Source organism: Pelodiscus sinensis, chromosome 1, assembly GCF_049634645.1.
Source record: "Pelodiscus sinensis isolate JC-2024 chromosome 1, ASM4963464v1, whole genome shotgun sequence".
Lineage (NCBI taxonomy): Eukaryota > Metazoa > Chordata > Testudines > Trionychidae > Pelodiscus > Pelodiscus sinensis.
Genome location: NC_134711.1, coordinates 316,360,073 through 316,381,055, shown reverse-complemented (window position 1 = coordinate 316,381,055; position 20,983 = coordinate 316,360,073). Strand labels below are relative to the sequence as shown.

At 42.9% G+C, this 20,983-nt stretch overlaps 1 protein-coding gene across 3 annotated transcripts in view; it reads right to left on the bottom strand.

The window, feature by feature from the left end:
- Window positions 1-6,339: 6,339 nt before the first annotated feature.
- NARS2 (asparaginyl-tRNA synthetase 2, mitochondrial) overlaps window positions 6,340-20,983 on the bottom strand; it is a 71,242-nt gene continuing 56,598 nt past the window's right edge. For 2 of the 3 annotated variants that reach the window (XM_075919476.1, XM_006131905.3), the window contains one exon: window positions 9,410-13,654. In XM_075919476.1, the coding sequence (XP_075775591.1) occupies window positions 13,510-13,654 (145 nt within the window). In that variant the 3' untranslated portion in view covers window positions 9,410-13,509. Of the gene's footprint in view, window positions 9,312-9,409; window positions 13,655-20,983 lie in introns of those variants that run through there. The other variant, XM_075919475.1, reaches the window with a different exon arrangement.

Sequence of the window (20,983 nt, the reverse complement as noted above, 5' to 3'; positions counted from 1 at the left end):
CATTGGTAATCCTCTTTCTACGAGGAAGAAGCCTTTTTGCGAAAGAGCTCCTTCAGAAAAAGACGAGTGTGGTCGGGGAAGGAGTTCTTTCGGAAGAAGAGGAAAGAGGAAAAAGCACAGGTGTCCTGGTGGCCACTCTGTCCATAGTAATCAAAGATGAAATGCGAGATAGCATCCATTCAGTGTGGATGCTCTCTTTTGAAAAAGCAGATTGCTTTTTTGATGCACTTTGGCAGTGTGGACGCGCTCTTTTGGAAGACATTTTTTTCAGAAAAATCTCTTCCAGAAAAGCTTTTTCCAAAAGAAGCCTGCAATCTAGACATAGCCTAAGGTGCCACTAGACTCCTCGTTGTTTGTACTCATCAGAGAGGTGACCCAGGCAGTGGAGAATTAGTATCTGCCAGTAAATCTGATTGAAGAAAAAGCGAAAAGGTCTAGCAAGGTAGGTTAGATATGAGTTGAGCTGATGAGCCTGACTCAATGGCTTGCAGAGTAACATGTTCTGGACAGCAGGCGTTTCTGAGGGGAAGGCTCTTGGTGCCACATGCTGTACCTAGTGGACTGAAATAATGATGAAATGGGATGACACTTTCTAGCACAGATTTTTTCTAGCTATCAAAATCACCCTAACCATATTCTTCGGCATTTAGCTGTATGGAGATTGACATGCCTAGAAGGACAGCCGAACCTCTAGGAACCATATACTCTTGTACACTTCTAATTTGTGCTTCCATAATATTTAAACGAGGAACTGTGCCATCTACTGGAGAAAAGCTGGTGCTTCAGGTGGAAGAGCTTTCCTCTACCTCTCCACCAGGTTTTTTTCTGTTTAACAAGGATAGAGGCACAGGGCATTTCCTGGATATTAAGGATCAAGTCAGCTGCAGTGCTTTGGGCTCTTAACCCACTCTGTTGCTAATGCCCCGTGTTGAGGTTGCTACTCATGGAATGATGCTGAAGGCAGTGGGGGGAACCAGGTGGTAAGACTCAGTCGGGCCATGCAGAGTTTACCTCTTCTATTCTGATCATGTGAAGCTACTCACATGGCCCCATCATGGTATTATTTATTTATTTGCATTGCAGTAGCACCAAGAACCTGCTGTGCTAGGCATGGTGCACTGCGAACACAAAACAGAGTTGGATCCTGCCCAAAGGTTTACAATCTAGAGGCCTTGTGCACCTTATGCTCTCCAGTGAAGGTATCTTCACCACAGGTTCAATTAAGGCCACGTCTACATTGGCATTTTACAGTGCTACAACTTTCTGGCTCATATGTGTGAAAAAACACACACCCTCCCCAAGCGCAGTAAGTTACAGCATTGTAAAGCATCAATGTCAACCACACTACAGCGCTGGAAGCTGTACTCCCAGCACTGTTAGTTACTCCCCGATGGAGGTGGTTTACATAGAACACTGCTATGTCTACACTGCACGTGTAACCCACATACCTAGTGTGGTTATTGAACAATGCAAGTGGCATCTAGACCACAGCAACAGTTCAGATCAAGAGACCTCTACCGCATAGGCTGGGAGCCAGCTGGCTTTTAGCTCAGAGGATAGCGGCTCCTATACTCTGCTTCAGTGTCCCAGGTTCAAAACCGTCTGGTGGCGGCTACACACACTTATTTCAAAATCACGTGAGTGATTTTGAAATAGCATAACAGAGTGTGTGTCTACACAGCAAGCCGTTATTTCAAAATAATCTCAAAATAACGGTCTTCTTGCTCTGACTCCTGTAACCCTAGTTTCACGAGGAGTAAGAGAAGTTGAAGGAACGGTGTTCTTCCTTCAACTTCCTGCTGTGTAGACAGTGCCAAAAGCTGAGTTAAGCTACTTTGACTTCAGTTACTCAATTAACGTAGCTGAACTCGACTTTAGCCTGCAGTGTAGATGTACCCTGGGACAGCTGTCTCCAAGCACTCATGCCATGGCCACACTTTCAGTTTAAAGTGCTGCTGCAGTTGCACTTTAAATTAAATGTAGACAAAGCCTATGAGTCAGGCAGAATGTCATGGGCTCTGTTCTACCCCGGTCTGCCCCGCATTCCACACCCACTATGTGGGAGGGGTAGAGGAGAAGAGATGCCTGTGCTGGCTTTGTACCAAACAAGGCCTCTCGTGTCAGGGACAAGCCGTGCTTCCCCTTTACGGTAGCTCTCTAGCTGCACAGTCTTCGCAATGTGGTGAAAAGCAATCACATCCAGGAGCAAGTCTTGGGCCCTGCTTGACTTCCCCAACTCTGTGGCAAAGCCAGGAACTAACTCCAAATCCAAAGCCCTAGGTACAGTGATTGAAACAAGTCTCCTTCTGTAATTCATTTCCACATTGTGAAAGGCACCTCAGATACCACACTGCTGGGCACCTGAATAGAACTGAACCCCTGAGATCATCCTTCTTTCCCTAACAGCCCTACTACCCTGTGACCTCTTTCCATGGGTTGGGAGGAACATTAATGCTGAATGTCATTAGCTCATTGGAGGGCTTGAAGCATTCCATTACAGTACATGAAAAAAGACTGTGGCAGGGTATAACTCACATGCTACAGTGGCTACTCCATACGGAGAGGGTGGTCTTATGATCAAGACCCAGGTTGCCTACTCTGCCACAGGCTTCCTAATAAGGCCTGGTAACTGGAAGCCATCTCTGGCTGATGACTATGATGTTAAGAGATGGCCACAGTGCCCGGCAGAGGGCCAAATACTGAATGGGCCAGGGATGGTAACAAGATGTCTGCTCCAGGACAAACATCGGTGGGGCAGTGTGGGAGGCAGGCTGAAGCTACTATCCTGTTCCTGGTCTATGGATGAAACCTGCCCAGCTTGCAGGGCTGCCCATGCATTCTATTCATAAATCTAGGTTTACCAGGTCCACTGTAGTGCCCAGTCCTGCACCCATCACTGTATTGGATAGGATCCTTTTTGTTCACTGATTTCAGATAATTTCGCCTGGAGATGAACCAACCCCTGGAGTGTGAATGCTCCCAAACTTTAGATCAGCTTTGGAACTCTGAGCCCGTGACTCACCTCTAAGACAGGCGGAATCAAAATTCTAGACCCAAATGCTCTGGACTGGATTCAAATTCAGGGTTGGCAGCTATGATTCAATCCTATTTTCACTTGTCTTGTTTCCATGGGAGAAAAAATGGAAGCGATGCCTGCATAACTTTGCTTCTCTCAGCATTACAGTGGAAGGCAGCAGCCAAGCAGGTAACACAGGGAACAGTTGGTTCTAGTGTCATCTATAATATACCAGTGACCTTACAAATGAAGGTCCCTTCCTTTATCTTTAAACTGTCAGCCCTTCAGAGACAGGACTGTGTGCATTGACAGTGCCTAGCACAATTGGGCCGGAACTCAGTTGGGTCTTTAAGGTGATAACATAATACAAAAGATAATAAAGTAGGAAAGGAAAATCCCTACAAGGCTCTCCTGCCTCCTTAACTGATTTTGGTATGTCTCTCACATCCCTAAATATTACTTCGGAAGCAGATGGTGCTCTGTGGCAGAGCAAATGAGCATTTACCCTACTGACATCCAGCAAGGCCTCCCTGCACGTGATCATGAGAAGTGGCTTCACCCCAAGCTAAGAGCTGTTGTCTGGCTTTTCAGCATAATTGGATATAATCAAGTTTAATTTTGTTGGTGCTGAGACTCTGAAGACTTTTGTAACTGGATTACTGTCAGCTCAATGCTCATGTGCCATTACATCTACTAGTCAAAACAGAAGCCAGCATACAAACAGATGCTTGCTAAGTTTTTTTTTTCTTTTAATGCCACCCCTTCAGGATACGAGGCTGCACTGTGTTTCTCATAATGAACTAAAAATTCTATTAGAAAAGGAAGTAGTTGCTGTTCAGGCCTCTCCTGCAGAGTGCAAATAATTTAGAAAATGCTTTTCTAGGTTTGTTTCCATCAGTAACAGAGCAGTTTACAAATATCAATTAAGACTTACAAGTTTGGAAGCATGTACACATTTTATTGTACGATACAATGGGGAAACTGAGGAAGAGAGGTTAAGCAATAGTCCATGTTTACAGTCAATCAGCAGTTGATCAGGATTAAATCTCAGGAGATCCATCTTCTGTTCTACGGCCAGGGGCCTCATCTGGTTCTGTTATGGCACACTGTAACACAAACAGGAGCAAGGAAGACAGAGGGCTACACCAGAGGGAAGGGCTTTATTAATGAGAACTCAGTCAATACTGCCACTACAGGTAGTGAAACCAACTATAATAGGCTTAAATGGCCTGATTTTCAGAGCCTCCACAACTCCCACTGATGCAGAAGCGCCAAACTAGAGTGAGAAAGCCTGTTCTCATCAGACAGCCCACCAAATCCTTCAGAAGTGACATGAAAGTGAAAAGAATTGAAGCTTAGTGAGATCCTGCAGCTGGGGAAACTTAAAACAAGTCAAATTATAGAATTAGGGCATTGATATTTAACAGTGAGAGAACAATTTACTTAGGGATATGGTAGATTCTTCACCACCGGCAGTCTCTAATGCAAGACTCGCTAGCTTTTGAAATGATAGGCTCCAGCAGGATCAGAAGTTATGGGCTTGCTGTAGAAGTGACAGGGTGAAATTCACTGGCATGGGTTGTGCAGGAGATTCAGATTAGATCATCATAATGGTCCCGTTTGACCTTAAAATCTGAGTTAGGATGCTTTGGTGCTTGTCTGTCCAACGTGAATTCCACGTCTGTAGAAGATTCCCTTCTTGCTGGCTATCACTGCCTCAGTACAGTACAGTGCAGTGTGCAAATTACTGGATACAGAGAATAATCCTCAGTGATTAGTGCTGACCTTCTCCTAAGGCTTTTGTGGACCTGAGTGAGGGTCTTAGTAGCTCTGCCTATTGGCATGCATTATATTTCAAGCATGACAAGGCAATTTCCTACCACAACAGTAATGTTAGGATTGAATACAGCACCTCTCATGTGCATTGTTGAACTTCTCAATTCCTAAATGACCCTCGTGGATTGTCTGTAGCATTTTTTTTTACAGAAGCTCATTGAAATTAAAACAACCTCGCTGCCCTAGAAAATCACTCCATCTATCATGATAAATTAATGTCTGCATTCCAACTTGGGCAGCAATTGCTTATTTCTTCAGGCCTCCCTTTAATTATCATTTCTTTAACCATCTCCAATTATTCTCTCTCTCTATTTTCACCTCTTATTTGTTGCAGTTTTCTGTTAGTTATGGGAACTGACTTTACAATCAGATCTACATGAGCTTGCAATTCTATCTTAAAGGTCTTCTCTGATTTTGTAGTGGGATTCACCACTGTAGAAAGTGCATGCACATGTAGGTCACAACCAAATCATATCTGCAACTTTATCATCATTCTTTGTATCTTCACAGTACAATCATTTAGTGATTCACCAATTAATGGTAGGAGGGGGTTGTGATCCATTTCAACATCCACTGTCAAACCAATCTCTCAAGCAAACAATATTCCTAAATGCCAATTCTCAATCCGTGCATATAAGTTTTCTGCCTCAGTCAGTGATTTGGCTGCATACAACACCCGGCTGCCAACAATCTTCACATTTCTATAAAATCACTGCACCTAACTCAGACTTTGAAGCATCTGACATTTTAATAGGTCATCTTGGTGCATAGAATTTCAATAATGGTTCTTATATCAGTTGTTGTTTCAAACCTTCTTATGATTCCTTCTGTTCTGCACCCCAACACTGTTCATTTTTATTCTCTAGGAGTTTGCTCAAAGTTGCTGCTCTGGTAGGGTAGATTCAGTATGAATTTTTCAAGATAATTAACCATTCCCAAGAATCTTTCTTTGGCTGGGGACATGATATCATTTCACTAGCTGAAACCTTCCACTTAAAAGGTTCTACACCTTTGTTGTAAATAAAAAGAGAGAGCCAGGTCTATAATCCTAAAAACATATTTTTCCCTATTTAGTTTGAGGTTTACATTTCTCATTGCATCCAGGACTCCCTAAAGTCTAAAATCATGCTCATCTTTTGTTGAGCTCAAGATGAAGTAATTGAGGTATTGACACCATTAATATGTTCATAAACCATATGTATGGATTTGTGGGACTCTTCTGGTGCTGGAGCTATGCTGAAGAATAACAGAAGAATCTTTATTTTCCAAATGGTGAATCAAATTTGATTTGCTTTAGCTTTCTTCAGTCAATGTGAGCTGCCAAAATCCTGAGGATGCATCCAATTTACTGAAATATTGAGCCTTTGCAAATTGAGCCCTACTTAGTTCTCGTGTTTATAGTTTGAAATGTTCTCTTTTAATAGCTTTATTGAGGTCTCTAAGATCTAAGAAGATGTGTAGTTGGCCGTTATTTTTCTCCACAACAACTAGGGGAGCTCTCCCATTCTGTTGGCTCCTCCATTTTTTGTATTACATGCATTATTCCATTCTTGCAAGTTCAGACTTGAGTTTATCAGAGTGCAAATGGTACCTTTGTACATGGTTGGCTAACTGGAGGGACCCACTTGTTTATCTGGAGTGTATGTTCATCATCCTCCAAACAACCCAATCTTCAAAACAGATCGTGATACTCTCAACTGAAGGCCTCAGAGAGAGATTCTGAATGCTCTTGTAGTGAGAGCACCTGTTTTACCAGACTCAGTTTTCACAGGCAGCCTCATCTAAAATTCATGTCACCTCCTTTGTCACTGCAATGAACAAGAGTCTGTGCATGTTGTTTTTGTGGCTGATGCTAGCAATGCACTTCCCCTTCACTGACACTATATATTTGTTCCACGGTGCCCAGTTACTTTTATTTTTGCTGGTCCCAGTTTTGCTCTTATTTTCAGCCTCTCATACTCTTGTTCAGATAGACTATTAACCTGAGCTTCTGCGTCCAGTTTCACTGGAATCAATATTCCATTTTCTGTCACAGGCTGTGTCCAGTCCATCTCATCATGCTTGCTTGATTCCATTGTCAGTGTAAAACTCCTCAACAGATTATCTTCATCTGAATGCATTTGACTTCTGTAGCATTTTGCAAAAGAATGATTTTCCCTACATTTATGAGAGCTTCTGAAAGACAAAACATAGTCTGGGGCCATGCTGTGATCCAAGCCTTCGATATAACCATTTAAACTCAGTCGTCCAATCTTCCCCCCAACAATAATTTTCTCACTGAATGATTCCACTATTTGATCTTTGTGGACTATATTCTTTTGTACTCAATGCATGGATAGCCCTTTTTGGTGAATTCGGGTCTCTAGCTTGTGCTTTTGCAGTTTCTGCTGCTCTGCATATCTGGAGAGCTTTTTCTAAAGTTTAAACCTCCTTCACGGAGCAGTCTCTCCCTTATAATACTACAAATGATTCTCTCTCTATCTAGATAGTGTGTGGACTCACTGAAGTCACAGAATTTACCGAGTGTCCTTAATTCTGTGACATTGCTCCATGGTGCCTTCAATCTCTTCAATTCCTTTTTGGCATGAAATGCTCCTCAAATTTAGTCAGTATTTTGCTTAATTTCATGATTTCACTTTCTTCAAACTTAAAGTTACAAATATCCAAAGCTTTTCCCCCACCCCAACAACTTTATCATTTTTCTCCTCTACCCTATGGCTGCTAAGTACAATTCACATCTCTGGGGTTTTTCCCAGTGCCATGCAACATTGCATGACAGTTGCTGAGTGAATGGAGGTTGCGACACATCCATGTTTGGCTTTTTCTCCCTCTTAAGCTCATATTGTGCTCATAAAATTCTTTCACAAGCCTTTGTTCTCTCTTTGCTGCTCCATGTGCTCTCCTTTCCCCTGCTTTCAGTTTCAAACACAGGAGTTAACCTCACAATTCCTGTAATCTCTTTCTCACTCAGCACTTCTGACACCATGTAATACTTCTGAGGTTTGTTACACAACAAGCCAGTGAATGAGCAAGGAATAAAACTTACAAAACAAAACAAAACCCAAAGAAACCCCAAACTAGAGAGTTTATCTGGTGAATTGCTGTACCCAACTATGCTGTGTTCTCCACTCCAGCTACCTGGACACATCTCAAAATTCCTAATACTGCCCCTTATAAGATGCACCTCTATATTAAAATCTTGCATAAACCTATTCACTTCAGCAAATGTACACCACCGTTACAGCAATGTCTTGAGATGTGAAGAAAAATGATACTGAGAGGCTGAGGTGTGTCTAATTTCTCCAGCTGTAAAACACAGATGACAACTGTAGCTCACATAGGGGGTGTCTAGCTTACTAACCACAACATTTACCATTTAGACCACATTCTACAGCTTCACAGACAAACACCTAAGAACTCTGAAGGCAATGACACTAGAGGAGTGTCATTACAAAGCCCTGGCTTCTATAAAATGTAGTTACTTTTTCCTGTGACTTTAATTCCAGAGTGGCTTGGGAATTATGGGAGAGACTAGAGTCTAGACAGAATAATCCAAACAGAAAGGAAACCAAGGAGGAGGGATTTACTTCAATGAGTCAAATTATAATGACAACTGCCTTGAATTCATAGGGTTTTAAAACAGGTTAAAAAATGTACCTTTTCTCCTAGTGAAGACATGGCCCAAGGGGCTAAAGGCTAGATCAAAGGAATTTAAGATTCTCATTGTGATTAGTTCCAATGAAATTTAGGCGCCTAAATACCTTTGAAGAGCTGCACCTAGAAGACTAATTTTTTTGGTTGTATTCCTGGTTCTGCACCACTGATTTACTATGTGAATGTAGGTGAATTAGACAGCACTGAGGGGTAGGAAGCTGATAGACCCACTGCCCCTCACTCCCACCACTTTTATACCATTGTTCTCACTCCATCTGTTAGTTTCAACTTCTCTCGTGTCTTATACTCAGATTATAAAGTCATTGGTGCAGGTCCCATCTTTTTGTTGAGGTTGTATAACACTTGGCACAGTGGGATTCTGGTCCATCTCTGGGGCTCCTAAGTGTGTCTGTCTATACTCAGGGCATGTCTACACTGGGGAGTTATTTCAAAATCACTCCCCTTATTTCGAATTAACAAGGCAAGAGTCCACACTACCAAGCCTGTTATTTCAAAATAAGGGGCTTGTTATTTCTAAATAACTCCTGCTTGTGAAGAGGAATAAGCTTATTTCGAAATAGCTATTTTGGGAGTTATTTAGAAATAACTTATTTCAAAATAACCTGGTAGTGTAGACATAGTCTCTGAGAGTGCAATACTTTCTGAAAAATCAGGCTACTTTGAGGGGTCTGATGTTGGGCTCCCACAAACTGAGATACAAAAATCATAGGTGTCTTCTGAAAATGTAGGCCTATGTCTTCACAGCACTGTGAAAATAGGAATGCTCATAAAATGGTCGGAGAGCCTAGAATGAATGACAATAAAGATACAATAAAATTATTGGTGAACCCAAAAACAAAAACCACAAAACAAATAAATGAAAGTTTACTTTTTGCAAATAAATGAAAGTTTACTCTTTATTTTCTTTGCACCCCTTATTCCAAACAAAACTGTTTTATAAGATTATTAAAAACAAATATATTGCCACATTCTTATTGAAACCAGAAGAGTCCTCAAGACAAATGATTAAAACATGGGCCAAGAAATTATAATAGCAGAAAACACATTTTAAACCAGATCAATTACAAACATTCAGTGTTGCTCTTACTGGCATAATCAGGAAATCTAATGGATAAGACACTGGTCTTGGAATTAGTGGTTCTGGCTTAATCCCAGGCTATGCCACAGATTTCCTACACCTCCTTGGGTAAGGTGCTTAATCTCTTTGTGCCTCAGTTCTCCAACTATATAATGGGGACAATAATACTTAAATATTTCAAAGTATGAATGGACCATTATGCTCATCTAAATTGACCTCCTGTATAACACAGACATGGAATTCCACCCAGCAATTTCTACTTCAAGTCCATAAGTTGCGGTGGCACTAGAGCATGTCTTTAAAAAAGCCATCTAATCATGACCTTCTCCTACTCTGTGTCTGCCTTGTTCAACTGCAAGCTTTATGTGGGCAAGGTCTGTCTCTTTACTATATATAAGTACAACGGCCAGCATGATGAGGCACTAACTGCTGATAGGACATCTAGGCATGTCTGTAAAACAAAAAAATCTATTATAATACAATTAGTAGCAACCACAAACCAAAACACTGGGAGCACAGTATCTGAACTCCTGCTCAGAAGCCTTGCCTAGACTGCTTCTGAAACAACTGGTACAGAATTCTTGGGTAGAATTACACATAATTTTCTCCCATCAGGATCATAAACTTTATGATCCTTTGGAAAGTGCAGCTTTGCAAGGAACGACAAAATAAAACAATAAGCTCAGCCCTGAGAAGTAACAACCTCTTGTGGCTTCTGTAGCTTTGGTAATAGCTGGGAAATTATGACTGCCAGTCCTTATATAAAATATCACCCTTTTCCCATCCAGTCCTGTTTGGTATTGTTGATAAAATTTGCGGATGACACAAAGTTGGGAGGTATTGCCAATTCAGAAAAGGATCGGGATATCATACAGGAAGATCTGGATGACCTTGTAAATTGGAGTGATAGCAATAGGATGAAATTTAATAGTGAGAAGTGTAAGGTTATGCATTTAGGGATTAATAACAAGAATTTTAGTTATAAGCTGGGGACACATCAGTTGGAAGTAACGGAGGAGGAGAAGGACCTCGGAGTCCTGGTTGATTATAGGATGGCTATGAGCTGCCATTGTGACATGGCCGTGAAAAAGGCTAATACGGTCTTGGGATGTATTAGGCAAGGTATTTCCAGTAAGGATAAGGAGGTGTTAGTGCCATTATACAAGGCATTGGTGAGACCCCATTTGGAATACTGTGTGCAGTTCTGGTCTCCCATGTTTAAGAAGGATGAATTCAAACTGGAACAGGTACAAAGAAGGGCCACTAGGATGATCCGAGGAATGGAAAACCTGTCTTATGAAAGGAGGTTCAAGGAGCTTGGCTTGTTTACCTTAATCAAAAGAAGGCTGAGGGGGGACATGATTGCTCTCTTTAAATATATTAGAGGGATAAAAACCAGGAAGGGAGAGGAATTATTTAAGCTTAATACCAATGTAGACACAAGAACAAATGGATATAAGATGGCTAGTAGGAAGTTTAGACTTGAGATTAGATGAAGGTTTCTAACCATTAGAGGAGTGAGGTTCTGGAATGGCCTTCCAAAAGTAGTGGGGGCAAAAGAGCTATTTAGCTTCAAGATTAAACTAGATGGGTTTATGAAGGGGATGGTTTGATGAGATAACATGATCTTGGTAACTAATTGACCATTCATTATTAGTGGTAAATAGGTCAATGGAGGGATGATAGGAGTTACTATAGAGAACTTCCTGGGTGTCTGGCTGGTGAGTCTTGCCCACATGCTCAGGGTTTAGCTGATCGCCATATTTGGGGTCGGGAAGGAATTTTCCTCCAGGGTAGATTGGCAGAGGCCCTGGAGGTTTTTCGTCTTCCTCTGTAGCATGGGGTACAGTTGGAGGATTCTCTGCATCTTGGGGTCTTCAAACTATTTGAAGGCTTCAATATCTGAGATATAGGTGAGAGGATTATTCTAGGAGGGGTGGGTGAGATTCTGTGGCCTGCACTGTGCAGGGGGTCAGACTAGATGATCATAATGGTCCCTTCTGACCTTAAAGTCTATGAGTCTATGAGTAACTTCAGAGTTACGAGCTGACCAGTCAACCACACACCAGTGATGGAGGCAAACCAGGACACTTGGATGGGCCCCAATTTAGGGTGGGTGGGTGGGCAAGGACAGGAGGGCAGGGTAGGAGCCATCAGAGCCACCCCCAGCACTACAGCCAGGAAGTGAGTTTGGGGGCTTGCCCCATTTGCCCAGCGGTCCTGTCAGGGGGACCCGGGTTGGCCAGTGGGGGCTTGTTCCCGATTGGGCTCTGCAGCTGGAGCAAGAACGGAAAAGAGAGAGGCAAACCTGTGCCCTAACCTTGTCAGAAGCACAGGGCCGGCAGAGCGGGGCATGTCTGTGCCCCAACTCTGCTCCCCAGCAAGGGTGCCAGACCAGCTGAGCAGGGCAGGGGGTGCCGGGGAAACGAGTGGGTAGTCTCATAAGTGGACCACTGGATCATAAGTGGGGGGGCAGCAGCCCACTCAGGCCCAGCCATGGCTATGCCACAGCCACAAGCCTCATTCGGAACTGGAAATACACAATCAGGCAGCAGCTGTGTTTTTTGCGGAAGAGGAAATGCAAATGGAGTGCTCATTTGCATATCTTCTCCCTATCCTTTTGCAGAAGAGGATTTTGTGATGATAAGCCCTGTGTAGACGGGGCCATTTGTTGGGAAAAAGTCCTTTTGCGCAAGATCCTTTATTCTTAAAAAAATGAGGTTTACAGACTCTTGCGCAAAAGGGTTTTTTCCCAACAAATTATCAGCTCAGCCACAGTTTTCTCATGTGACCTTAGACCAATCACTTAATCTACACACAATTCCCATCTGTATAACGGGGATATATTTTCTCCACCTAGCAGGGAGGTTAAATCTTACCAAAAACTGTATCAGAAGATCATGAAGAGAGCCATTATTACCTGATATACAATGATTAGGTGGGAGCGTGTGTTAGTTGCAGGGTGTTTTACAAATGCTGGTAAATGTGATTGGCCAGTAGAACATGAAATAGTTTCTCAAGAAAAATGGGAAAGTACGTGTTGGCTTCAGAGGCTCAAGTGTTTTTCCATTTAAGATAACATTTCTTTCTTCCCATGAATTCGCCTTCGCTTTAACGTAAAGATCACCTCTTACAGAGCTCTCCGTCTACTGTAAGTTAAAGGATAGTTGCTGAACAGGTTGAAGGAATCACCATTATGATGAATACAATAATTGTATAATTGAAAAACAAACCATGGAAAAAAAACCAGGAAAAAAAACTGTATGTTTACTGACTTACAAAATCAACTGCCATCAACTCCTTCACCCCCACAGTTACAATATATGAGACATTTTTCCTTGCCAGGTTAAGATGATTAGGATTTGCTTCCCAAACTCACAGGTGTTTTGAATTCAGGGCAGGGGAGAATCTTTCTTTGCAATAGCCATTTCTTAAAAACAAAGGTGTTACAGTAATGATAACACCTCGCAGTTCTATAGCAATCCATCTTCAAAGCACCGTGCAGACATGTAATTAAGTCTCGTAGCAATCCTGGCTTGGGCCACACCCTCTCATTAACATCTTGCATTAAAAAATACCAGCTCCCAACAATGCTTACTCATTAAAGTCTTGACTTCTGTTCCTCCTGTGAGGATTTTAACCGGTTAGTTAAGTAAGATTCATTAATGCAGCTGAAGTGCTTTGAAGATTTGATGTGCTACATAATTTATACTAAGAAATGGCAGGGTCCAAAATCTCCCAAGAGGAGCATCTCTCCTCAACTCCCTCCATTACATTTACCACAAGATTATTTGCTGTAAAAATCCTCTGTCTTTCCCCAATATCACTGCAAATAGTCTTCTGCAGACACATTATACATATAACTCCTCCAGCGCAGATCAGTCCATGTGAGTCAGCTATGGAGCTACAAAAGACAGGAGTGAGGAAACCTTGGGAAAGGAATAACATCTTTGATATTGTCCACTCCCAAGATGCACTGCAAGTAGCGCTCAAATCCCAATCCAAAGCCTCCATGAGGGACAGATCCAAATTGTCGGAGATCAAGATACCTGCAATTTAAATAGTTACAATCAACACGTTTATGCTCATATAATTAAAGCCATTCTTTCCATTTAAGAGTTTTTCCTTTATCCTAATTACTTTCCTTGACCTAGACTCTTGCAACATCAAAAGCATTTGCAGTTGGAAATGGAAGACATCTAATTAGCTCATTTAGTCCTTCTAATGATACTGAATCCCTCCCCCCCCCCACCTGGGACACTTTAATTCTCCATCAGGTCCAGTTATAAATGTCTTATGTGATGGGGTTTCCAAAACTTGCCGAGAGACACTATTCCATTGCTTAATAAGGTTTAGCATGAAAGGTATGTCTTCCTTGTGGTGATAACTTGGGCTCTTCCTCAGGTGTTTTCCTTAGATCCTCCTCCGTTCCCATCCACACACAAATTCCTCTCACATCTGGAGTTGGTAATGTTTTAAACCCAAGTTAGCCGGTCCAGCTAGGGGTGCAGGCTGGAGTTTTCACTAAGGCTGGTAACCTTCCTGCTTTCCCTTAGTGACACAGGCTAAATCAACTGCAATGCTGACAGGCTTCCAATGCCTTCCCACAATTCTCCCCTATGAGCCCAGAAGGACAAATAAATTCTCCCAAAGAATCATACAGCGGCTCAGCGTACTGCAGCACAAAGAATCCTGGGATATAAACCCAGCAGCCATAGTAACACGCACACACAGGTGTACAGCACCAGCAGAAAGCAACTTGGGTTTGGGTTAAGGCTTTGCAGTGTAGCTGCTCACACCTGCACTAGGCTAAACCGAGTATTCAGAGCCGGGTGCTGATCACCCAAGTGAACTCAGCAGTGAAACCATACCCTTAGGAGGGAGCCTCTGCTGTGCACCTTCCTTTTTCCTTTGCTGAAGTGAGTGAATTCTGACTCTTCTTTATGACACTGACTGGCATCATCCTTGCTGCATAACTAGCTCAATTGCTGTTTCTCTCAGGTTTCTTTTGCACAGAAAATTTTTAGTAAAAAAACTATATGTTTTGGACAAAGAAAAGTGTTCAGATGTTTCCATCATAAAACACCCAAAATATTTTGGAAATATTTTGACCTGGATACACTATAGCAGTTCCTCATGGGAAATGTAGTTTGGTTTTCTCCTGTCTCTTTTCTTCTCTAGGGCTGGGCTCCCAGGCTGGACAGACAGACAGAAACTTCCCCCGGTGCACTATTTTCCCTCAGTTGAATCTTTACTGAAAACAAATTTTTTTATGGAAAAAAAATTGCTTTTTTTTTAAACTGCTTCACAAGTGGTTTGTGCCACACAACCACCTTTCAATGTGAGCAGGTAAATGCAACAGTAAGGGTGGGCAGATTTGAGCTCTATTGCCAAGAATGCATGCTTTAATCACTTATTTTAAATACATCACAATTTTTTAAAATATTTGTGTTTGGTTTTAAAAAGACTATGCTCCAAATTTTGGTTGATGAGCTTTCAATGGGACAACTTGATCTTCTGGAATGGGCCCAAACTACCCAAGTGTAAATCAAAAGCAACTCCATTGATCAAGTGCTGTATCTAACATGTTGTAGATAATCTTATGTACCATCCCCAGAGATGTAAGTTTTGGGACTCAGGTAAGTGAACCATTTTCCTTTAATACAATTGGATTATTATTTTTCTTCCACTCAGCAATAACATTTCTAGACTGATCCAGGATCACAATTAATGATATAGTTCCCAAGGAATTTTCTGGACTCTCCCATTTCCAGCTCTACTCTCAAAGCTTCATTTTTAGGGAATAATGAAGATAGCTCCTTCTGGATTGAAGCCGTAGCAAGCCAAGTGAAGTGTAAATGCATTACAAAGGCAATTTCCCCTCCCTGGCTATTCACATCACATCAAATGCTGTGAATGACCCACTTCCACCCTGACTTGATGAGCTTCATTAAGACAAGACTTCTTCTTTATATATACCCCTGCTTCTGTTAGTGCCACTCCAATTCATCTGATGAAGTGGGTTTTACCCACGAAAGCTTATTCCCTAATAAATCTGTTAGTTTCTAACATGCCACAGGACTCGCTGTTTTTGGAGATACAGACTAAACTGGCTACCCCTCTGAAACTTTTCACTAAGAGGTATGTATGTTGCCTCTACATAGTTCTCAGCACTTGGTGGCCTGGAGACTAAGGATTCCTATTTCAAACCAATAAAAATATTTTGTTATAGAGTTTTCTTCCTTTTTGCTGGTGTTTTGCCAGTGGTAGTGTTCACAGATCCACTTAATAAAATGAAACAACATCTTCCTGCAGGTGAAAATTAACAATACTTGCTAGCGCTTATAAAGGGCAAGTCATCTGTAAATCTCAAAGCATTTTACAAGAAAAGCCAAACCACATCCACTTGGGCATACAAGGGCCTGAATCTAGAGCCCATTAAAGTTAATGGAAATCTCCCTTTGCCTTCAATCAGCTTTGGATCAGGCACTTAGCCCATTTCTGATGACTGCTATGGGAGCAGCTCTTTTCCCATCAGCGCTCCAGCAGTGGGGGAGTTGAGATGTTTTCAGTACTGCATTGACAAGAGAAAAAGCAGCTTGTGACAGATGCATGGAAAATTTCCTTTATGCTGAAAAATGCTCCTTGAAGTTCACTTTATTCATGAAGCTGCATGCTACACATTTTCCACCATGAAATAGCCACGGACTAGCCCAGTATCCTGCCTCTTGCAGTGGCTTGCACATGAAGTGTAAGAGGGAAGCAAACCCCTCCCTGTGCACCTGGGATGATTGTGCAATGTAATTCCATGAAGGGAAATATTTTTCCATGACCCCAGCTGGCAATCAATTTATGCCCTGCAGCTGGAGAGTTGATAGCCCGTGTAACCTTTGAATTTTGCTATAAACTATGTACTGCAATAACATCCCGTGGTGGTGAATTCCAGGAGTTCATTATATACCAAGTTAAAAAGCCATTTCCTTTAATCCATTTCAAACATATGTCATTTTATCTTTGTCATGTGCCCCATATGCTATATTACAGGGCAGGGCAAAAAGGAGAATTCTCTTCTCTACCATGTGAGGATGTATTTCTACCCTTTCTGTCTCTGTTCCAAATAACATAATGCACCCCTTTGAATCTCCTCATTACACGGACACCTCCTTGCCCTCTGCTTTATTTTTGCTCCCATCTGTCGAGAAACTGATTTACTTCCATTGGAAATGGCTTTGGCTCTTAGGGCTGGTCAATGCTGTCCTCAAACAACCTCAGTCCTACATCTCAATGTCCCTCTCAATTTCCTATGCTGTGCAGGATCCTACATGGTGAAATGCCTGGGCAGGAGGTCAGACTGGGTGACCAAAGTGCTGCTCCCCTTCTCACCTGACAATCTATGCATCTATAACTGAATATTTTAGTTACTATCTAGGCTCTGTTGCTATGTATTGATGGTGAGAATAACATCTGCTTCTGTTCCACGTGGGCATGCTGGGCTGGAGAAGCAGTCGGGTCTAGAGCACAAAACTTTGCTCCCTGAACGGAAGACAAAAGTTTGGACAAGAGCTCCCTAGAGTCAATGGAAAAACTCCCCTTGACTTCAACTGATGTTGTATGGATCCTAAATTTGGATACCAGCTCTGACACCGACTTGCTGAGTACCACTGCAGGCAGGTCAGTTCCCCTTTCTGGGCTTTCCCACCTACGAGACAGGGAAAACAGAACTGCTCCACCTCCAAGGGGGATTTTGAGTTTAACAGTTGTATTGCTGACGTGGCCTCTTGCACATTAGTTGGAAATGCTAGTACAGATGACACTCACTATGTGCCACTGAGCACTGCTATATCTCAGGTCACTACTGCTGCCCTGCTCTCCATTGCACAATAAAGGAAGGGAGTGGGGATGAAGAGGAAGTGGGTCACAAAGGATAGAAAGCAGCTAAAATGATCATTTTCACTTCAATGGCATGATGTTCTTCCCTTCTTCTATTGCCATAGAAAGCTCTCTCCGCCCTGTTCAGAATATCAACAGAAAGAATCTTGCCACTGAAACTCAGGGGAGATTACCACAATAAGGAGGGGTCCAGTCCAGCTAGCTTTCCCCTCTACCCCAAAAGGGAATACATTTCAATGGGACAGAACAGCAGCTCCAAAGAGCAGGTCTACCTATCTCTGTTGCCACCTCATTGAGCTAATGCTAGGAAATCTAGATCCCTAGGCACAGATGCCAAAGGGACAAGTGTGAAGCTACTTTATGTGAACGATGAAAGTCAGAATGAGGAAGCAAGAGCATATGAGCTGCTACATGACGTCTGGGTGAGCACGGTACAAGAATTCACAGCTGGGTGACAAAGTGTTGTCCCTACTGTTATTACAATAGCGTCTAGAGGCCCCATTGTGCTAGGCGCTGTACAGATAAATAGCAAGAGACAGTCACTGCCCCAGCAAGTTTCAGTCTAAATAGGCAAGACAGGCAAAGGGTGGGAGGGGAAACAAAGACACAGTAGATCCAGAGAATTCAGATCTCCTGATCTTTCCAAGAGCATTGTGCCATAGCCACCGGACCACTCCCCACAATGATGCTCAACCCCAAATCTGATCACTAGTGGCATTAAAAAGAGGTGACTGAGTTCCCTCCAAGTGACAGCGTGAAAGAAAAGAGAGTAGAAATAAACCCAATTACTGCACAAGCCAATGCCAAATGTACCTCTCCCAAATCAGTCAAAGGAGGAAAACCTAGGACACACATACACAAGGTATCCGCATGAAAGAGATCCAGATGGATTCTGGAATGTTTACTCTATTTTCTCATTAAACCCCACTGGTCAGCTGAGTAAACGATGAGACTAGAATACAGTCTGTTTCAGATCACTGATCCTCTCCTTCCACCCTCCTCTCCCAGTGGTACAATGGGTGTATTAGAGGCAAGCCGCTCCTTAAATAACACAGTGAGGAGTGGTCAGATTGCGATTTCCAAGGTCCTGTAATCCTCGATGGGAGGGAGAGGGAAACAAAGATACTCTGTTCTATGCAGGATCTCAGAAAATAACCATTTTAAAGCGTTTCCTGTGCAGAAGTTAGTCAATATCTTACTTTAAACATCATATAGACATTTCCATTATCCTTCAAGGAGCTATTGTGCCAAATTTGGAGACTAAATTTAGTCATTAAACTGTAAAAAGGGTAAGTCCCATCCTGCAGCAATTGTAAATCTCGGTAGCACAGCAAATCGGGGCGTGGGGGGGGGGGGTTGCCACTGCAACTCGGGGAGGGGGTCACCACTGAGCCCACCAGAACGGACACAGTGAAGCAGATAAGCTAAATATCTGTCTGCTCTTTGGGCGGACGCTAGAGATCAGGGTTTAGGAGCACTTTCATGCACTCCTATCTCAGCATTTCCAGAAGGAACCCCGCTGCTGAGCTCTGAGCATTATGATGTGCCATGTCCAAGGGGCCATGGTTGGTGGGAGGGTGGAGTGTGGGGACAGAAGAGAAAGTGCCTCCATCCAGAATGCAATGGAAACGCCATGCACCAGTATAGGCTGCTGACCATGATTCTTTATGCTTCCCCCATGGAAGTTAGAGAGATAGGGCACAGCACAGCCTTCGTGCCAACGCTGGTACACTCCCTGCCATTACAAAAGCAGCCTGCCTAAATCTCCCAGTGTGGAGCTTCACAGAGCTAGTGCCTCAAATCCAACCAATCAGCAGAACCCACTCCATGCACAAGCAGGCTGAACACTGCAGGGCATAAGCTGACCGTCTACTGGGACAAGTTAAGACGTTTCCCCTCCACTACAGCACTGGGCAATTAAAGCAGGTTCCCCATGCCTCTGAAACACTAGGCAATGGTCACTGTTGAGAGCAGGAGAACAGCCAAACTGGATCACACATCTGGTGTCCCAGGACGACAACTGTCTGACATGTCTCAATCACTATTCTTAGCTCTATGGCTCTAACATGCCAGCAGAGACCAGCTGCGGCCACTGAACTCGAGCACACCCCTCGAACTGCGAGTTCAAGTCCTGAGCCCAGGGCAGCTTTCTGACAACATGTGCAGTGCAGATCAGTTGTTCTCTGCCTGAATTCTTACTTCAGATGTGGAGGATTCTCCCTCCCTCACAATCTTTAACCCATGACTGGATGTCTCCCACGTGGGCCCGAAGGGGCTAATGTGGACCTGAGAGCCAATTAACAATACCACGTTGCACCTGGATGAGGAGCCCCGCTTACTTGATCATAAAGCCCAGCTGGGAAGGAGCAGGCTTGTTAATATAAAGGAAAAAAAACCCATCTGTAGTAGAAAGGGGCCGATGCCCAGCAGCCATGATCATTTTTTCACTCAGACTCAGGCCTTATGGCAATAAGAAAGACTATCTACCAATGCAGGAGCGATTTAAGCAAATTATATTTCTAGGGACAGAGTTAGAACCGATGGGGACATGTGTAGCATTAGCCTGAATCCCTGCGCATACCAGGAACAAGAGGAACTGAAACGGTGGGACAAAGCAGCTAAGATCCCTGTTAGAAATGGAAGGATTGACAGAGGAGTATCCTTGAGTAAGAAGGAATTCTAAATTTCAAAGGAGAATGGCATAATCTTTGGATCAACGAAAAAAGAAGCAGAAGAGATTTTAAACTGTGCCTTGGAGTTGAGGACAATGACATATTTCAGGGCCTGGATAGGGAAAATGAAGTGATTTTGTTTAGAGTTCTAACTGGCTATTGTAGTTTACACATTTTTTTGAAAAAAAATAAACACAAAGATTGACTATCTGAATACCGTAGGGTAGAAGAAACAAAATGATCATCTTTTATATATATGGCTTTGTATGTCCGGGCTTTGATAAAGAAAAGGGAAAAAGCTTTCTGAGGAATTTAAATGGCGTAAGGTAACAAACTATTCTGTTACTCACTAAAAATATCAGGGAAACGAGGTCATACAGAAAGGCACCTGATGGACACAGGGCAGAGTGAAAAATTATAAACAGCTGAGTATTTAGCAATTATTGTTGGTGGCCACAGCTATTCAGTTAAGTTTGCTTTACCAGAGAGAGACAGAAACAGAGAGGGGCAGGTAGCTTTGGAGAAAGAGCTGGTGAAGAGTAAGCCCTAGAAATTTAGCTAGATGACAGAAGGCTGGAAAGGCAAGCTGGGTTGCAGTGAAGCACGGGAGCTGATAGCCTAGCTGGACCCTCAAGCAAAGTGTGTGTGTGTTTGTGGGAGGCTCTTCACTCCCAAAAGGGGCAGGGCCTCAGGTGGAGGAGGCAGGGCTGGGAACAGCCAGCTGTCAGGACCGCCTGAAGCACATCATGCCTCCCCAACCCAGCCCTGCCTGGAGCACACCATGTGACACTCCAGTGGTGAGCCCTTTAAATAGAA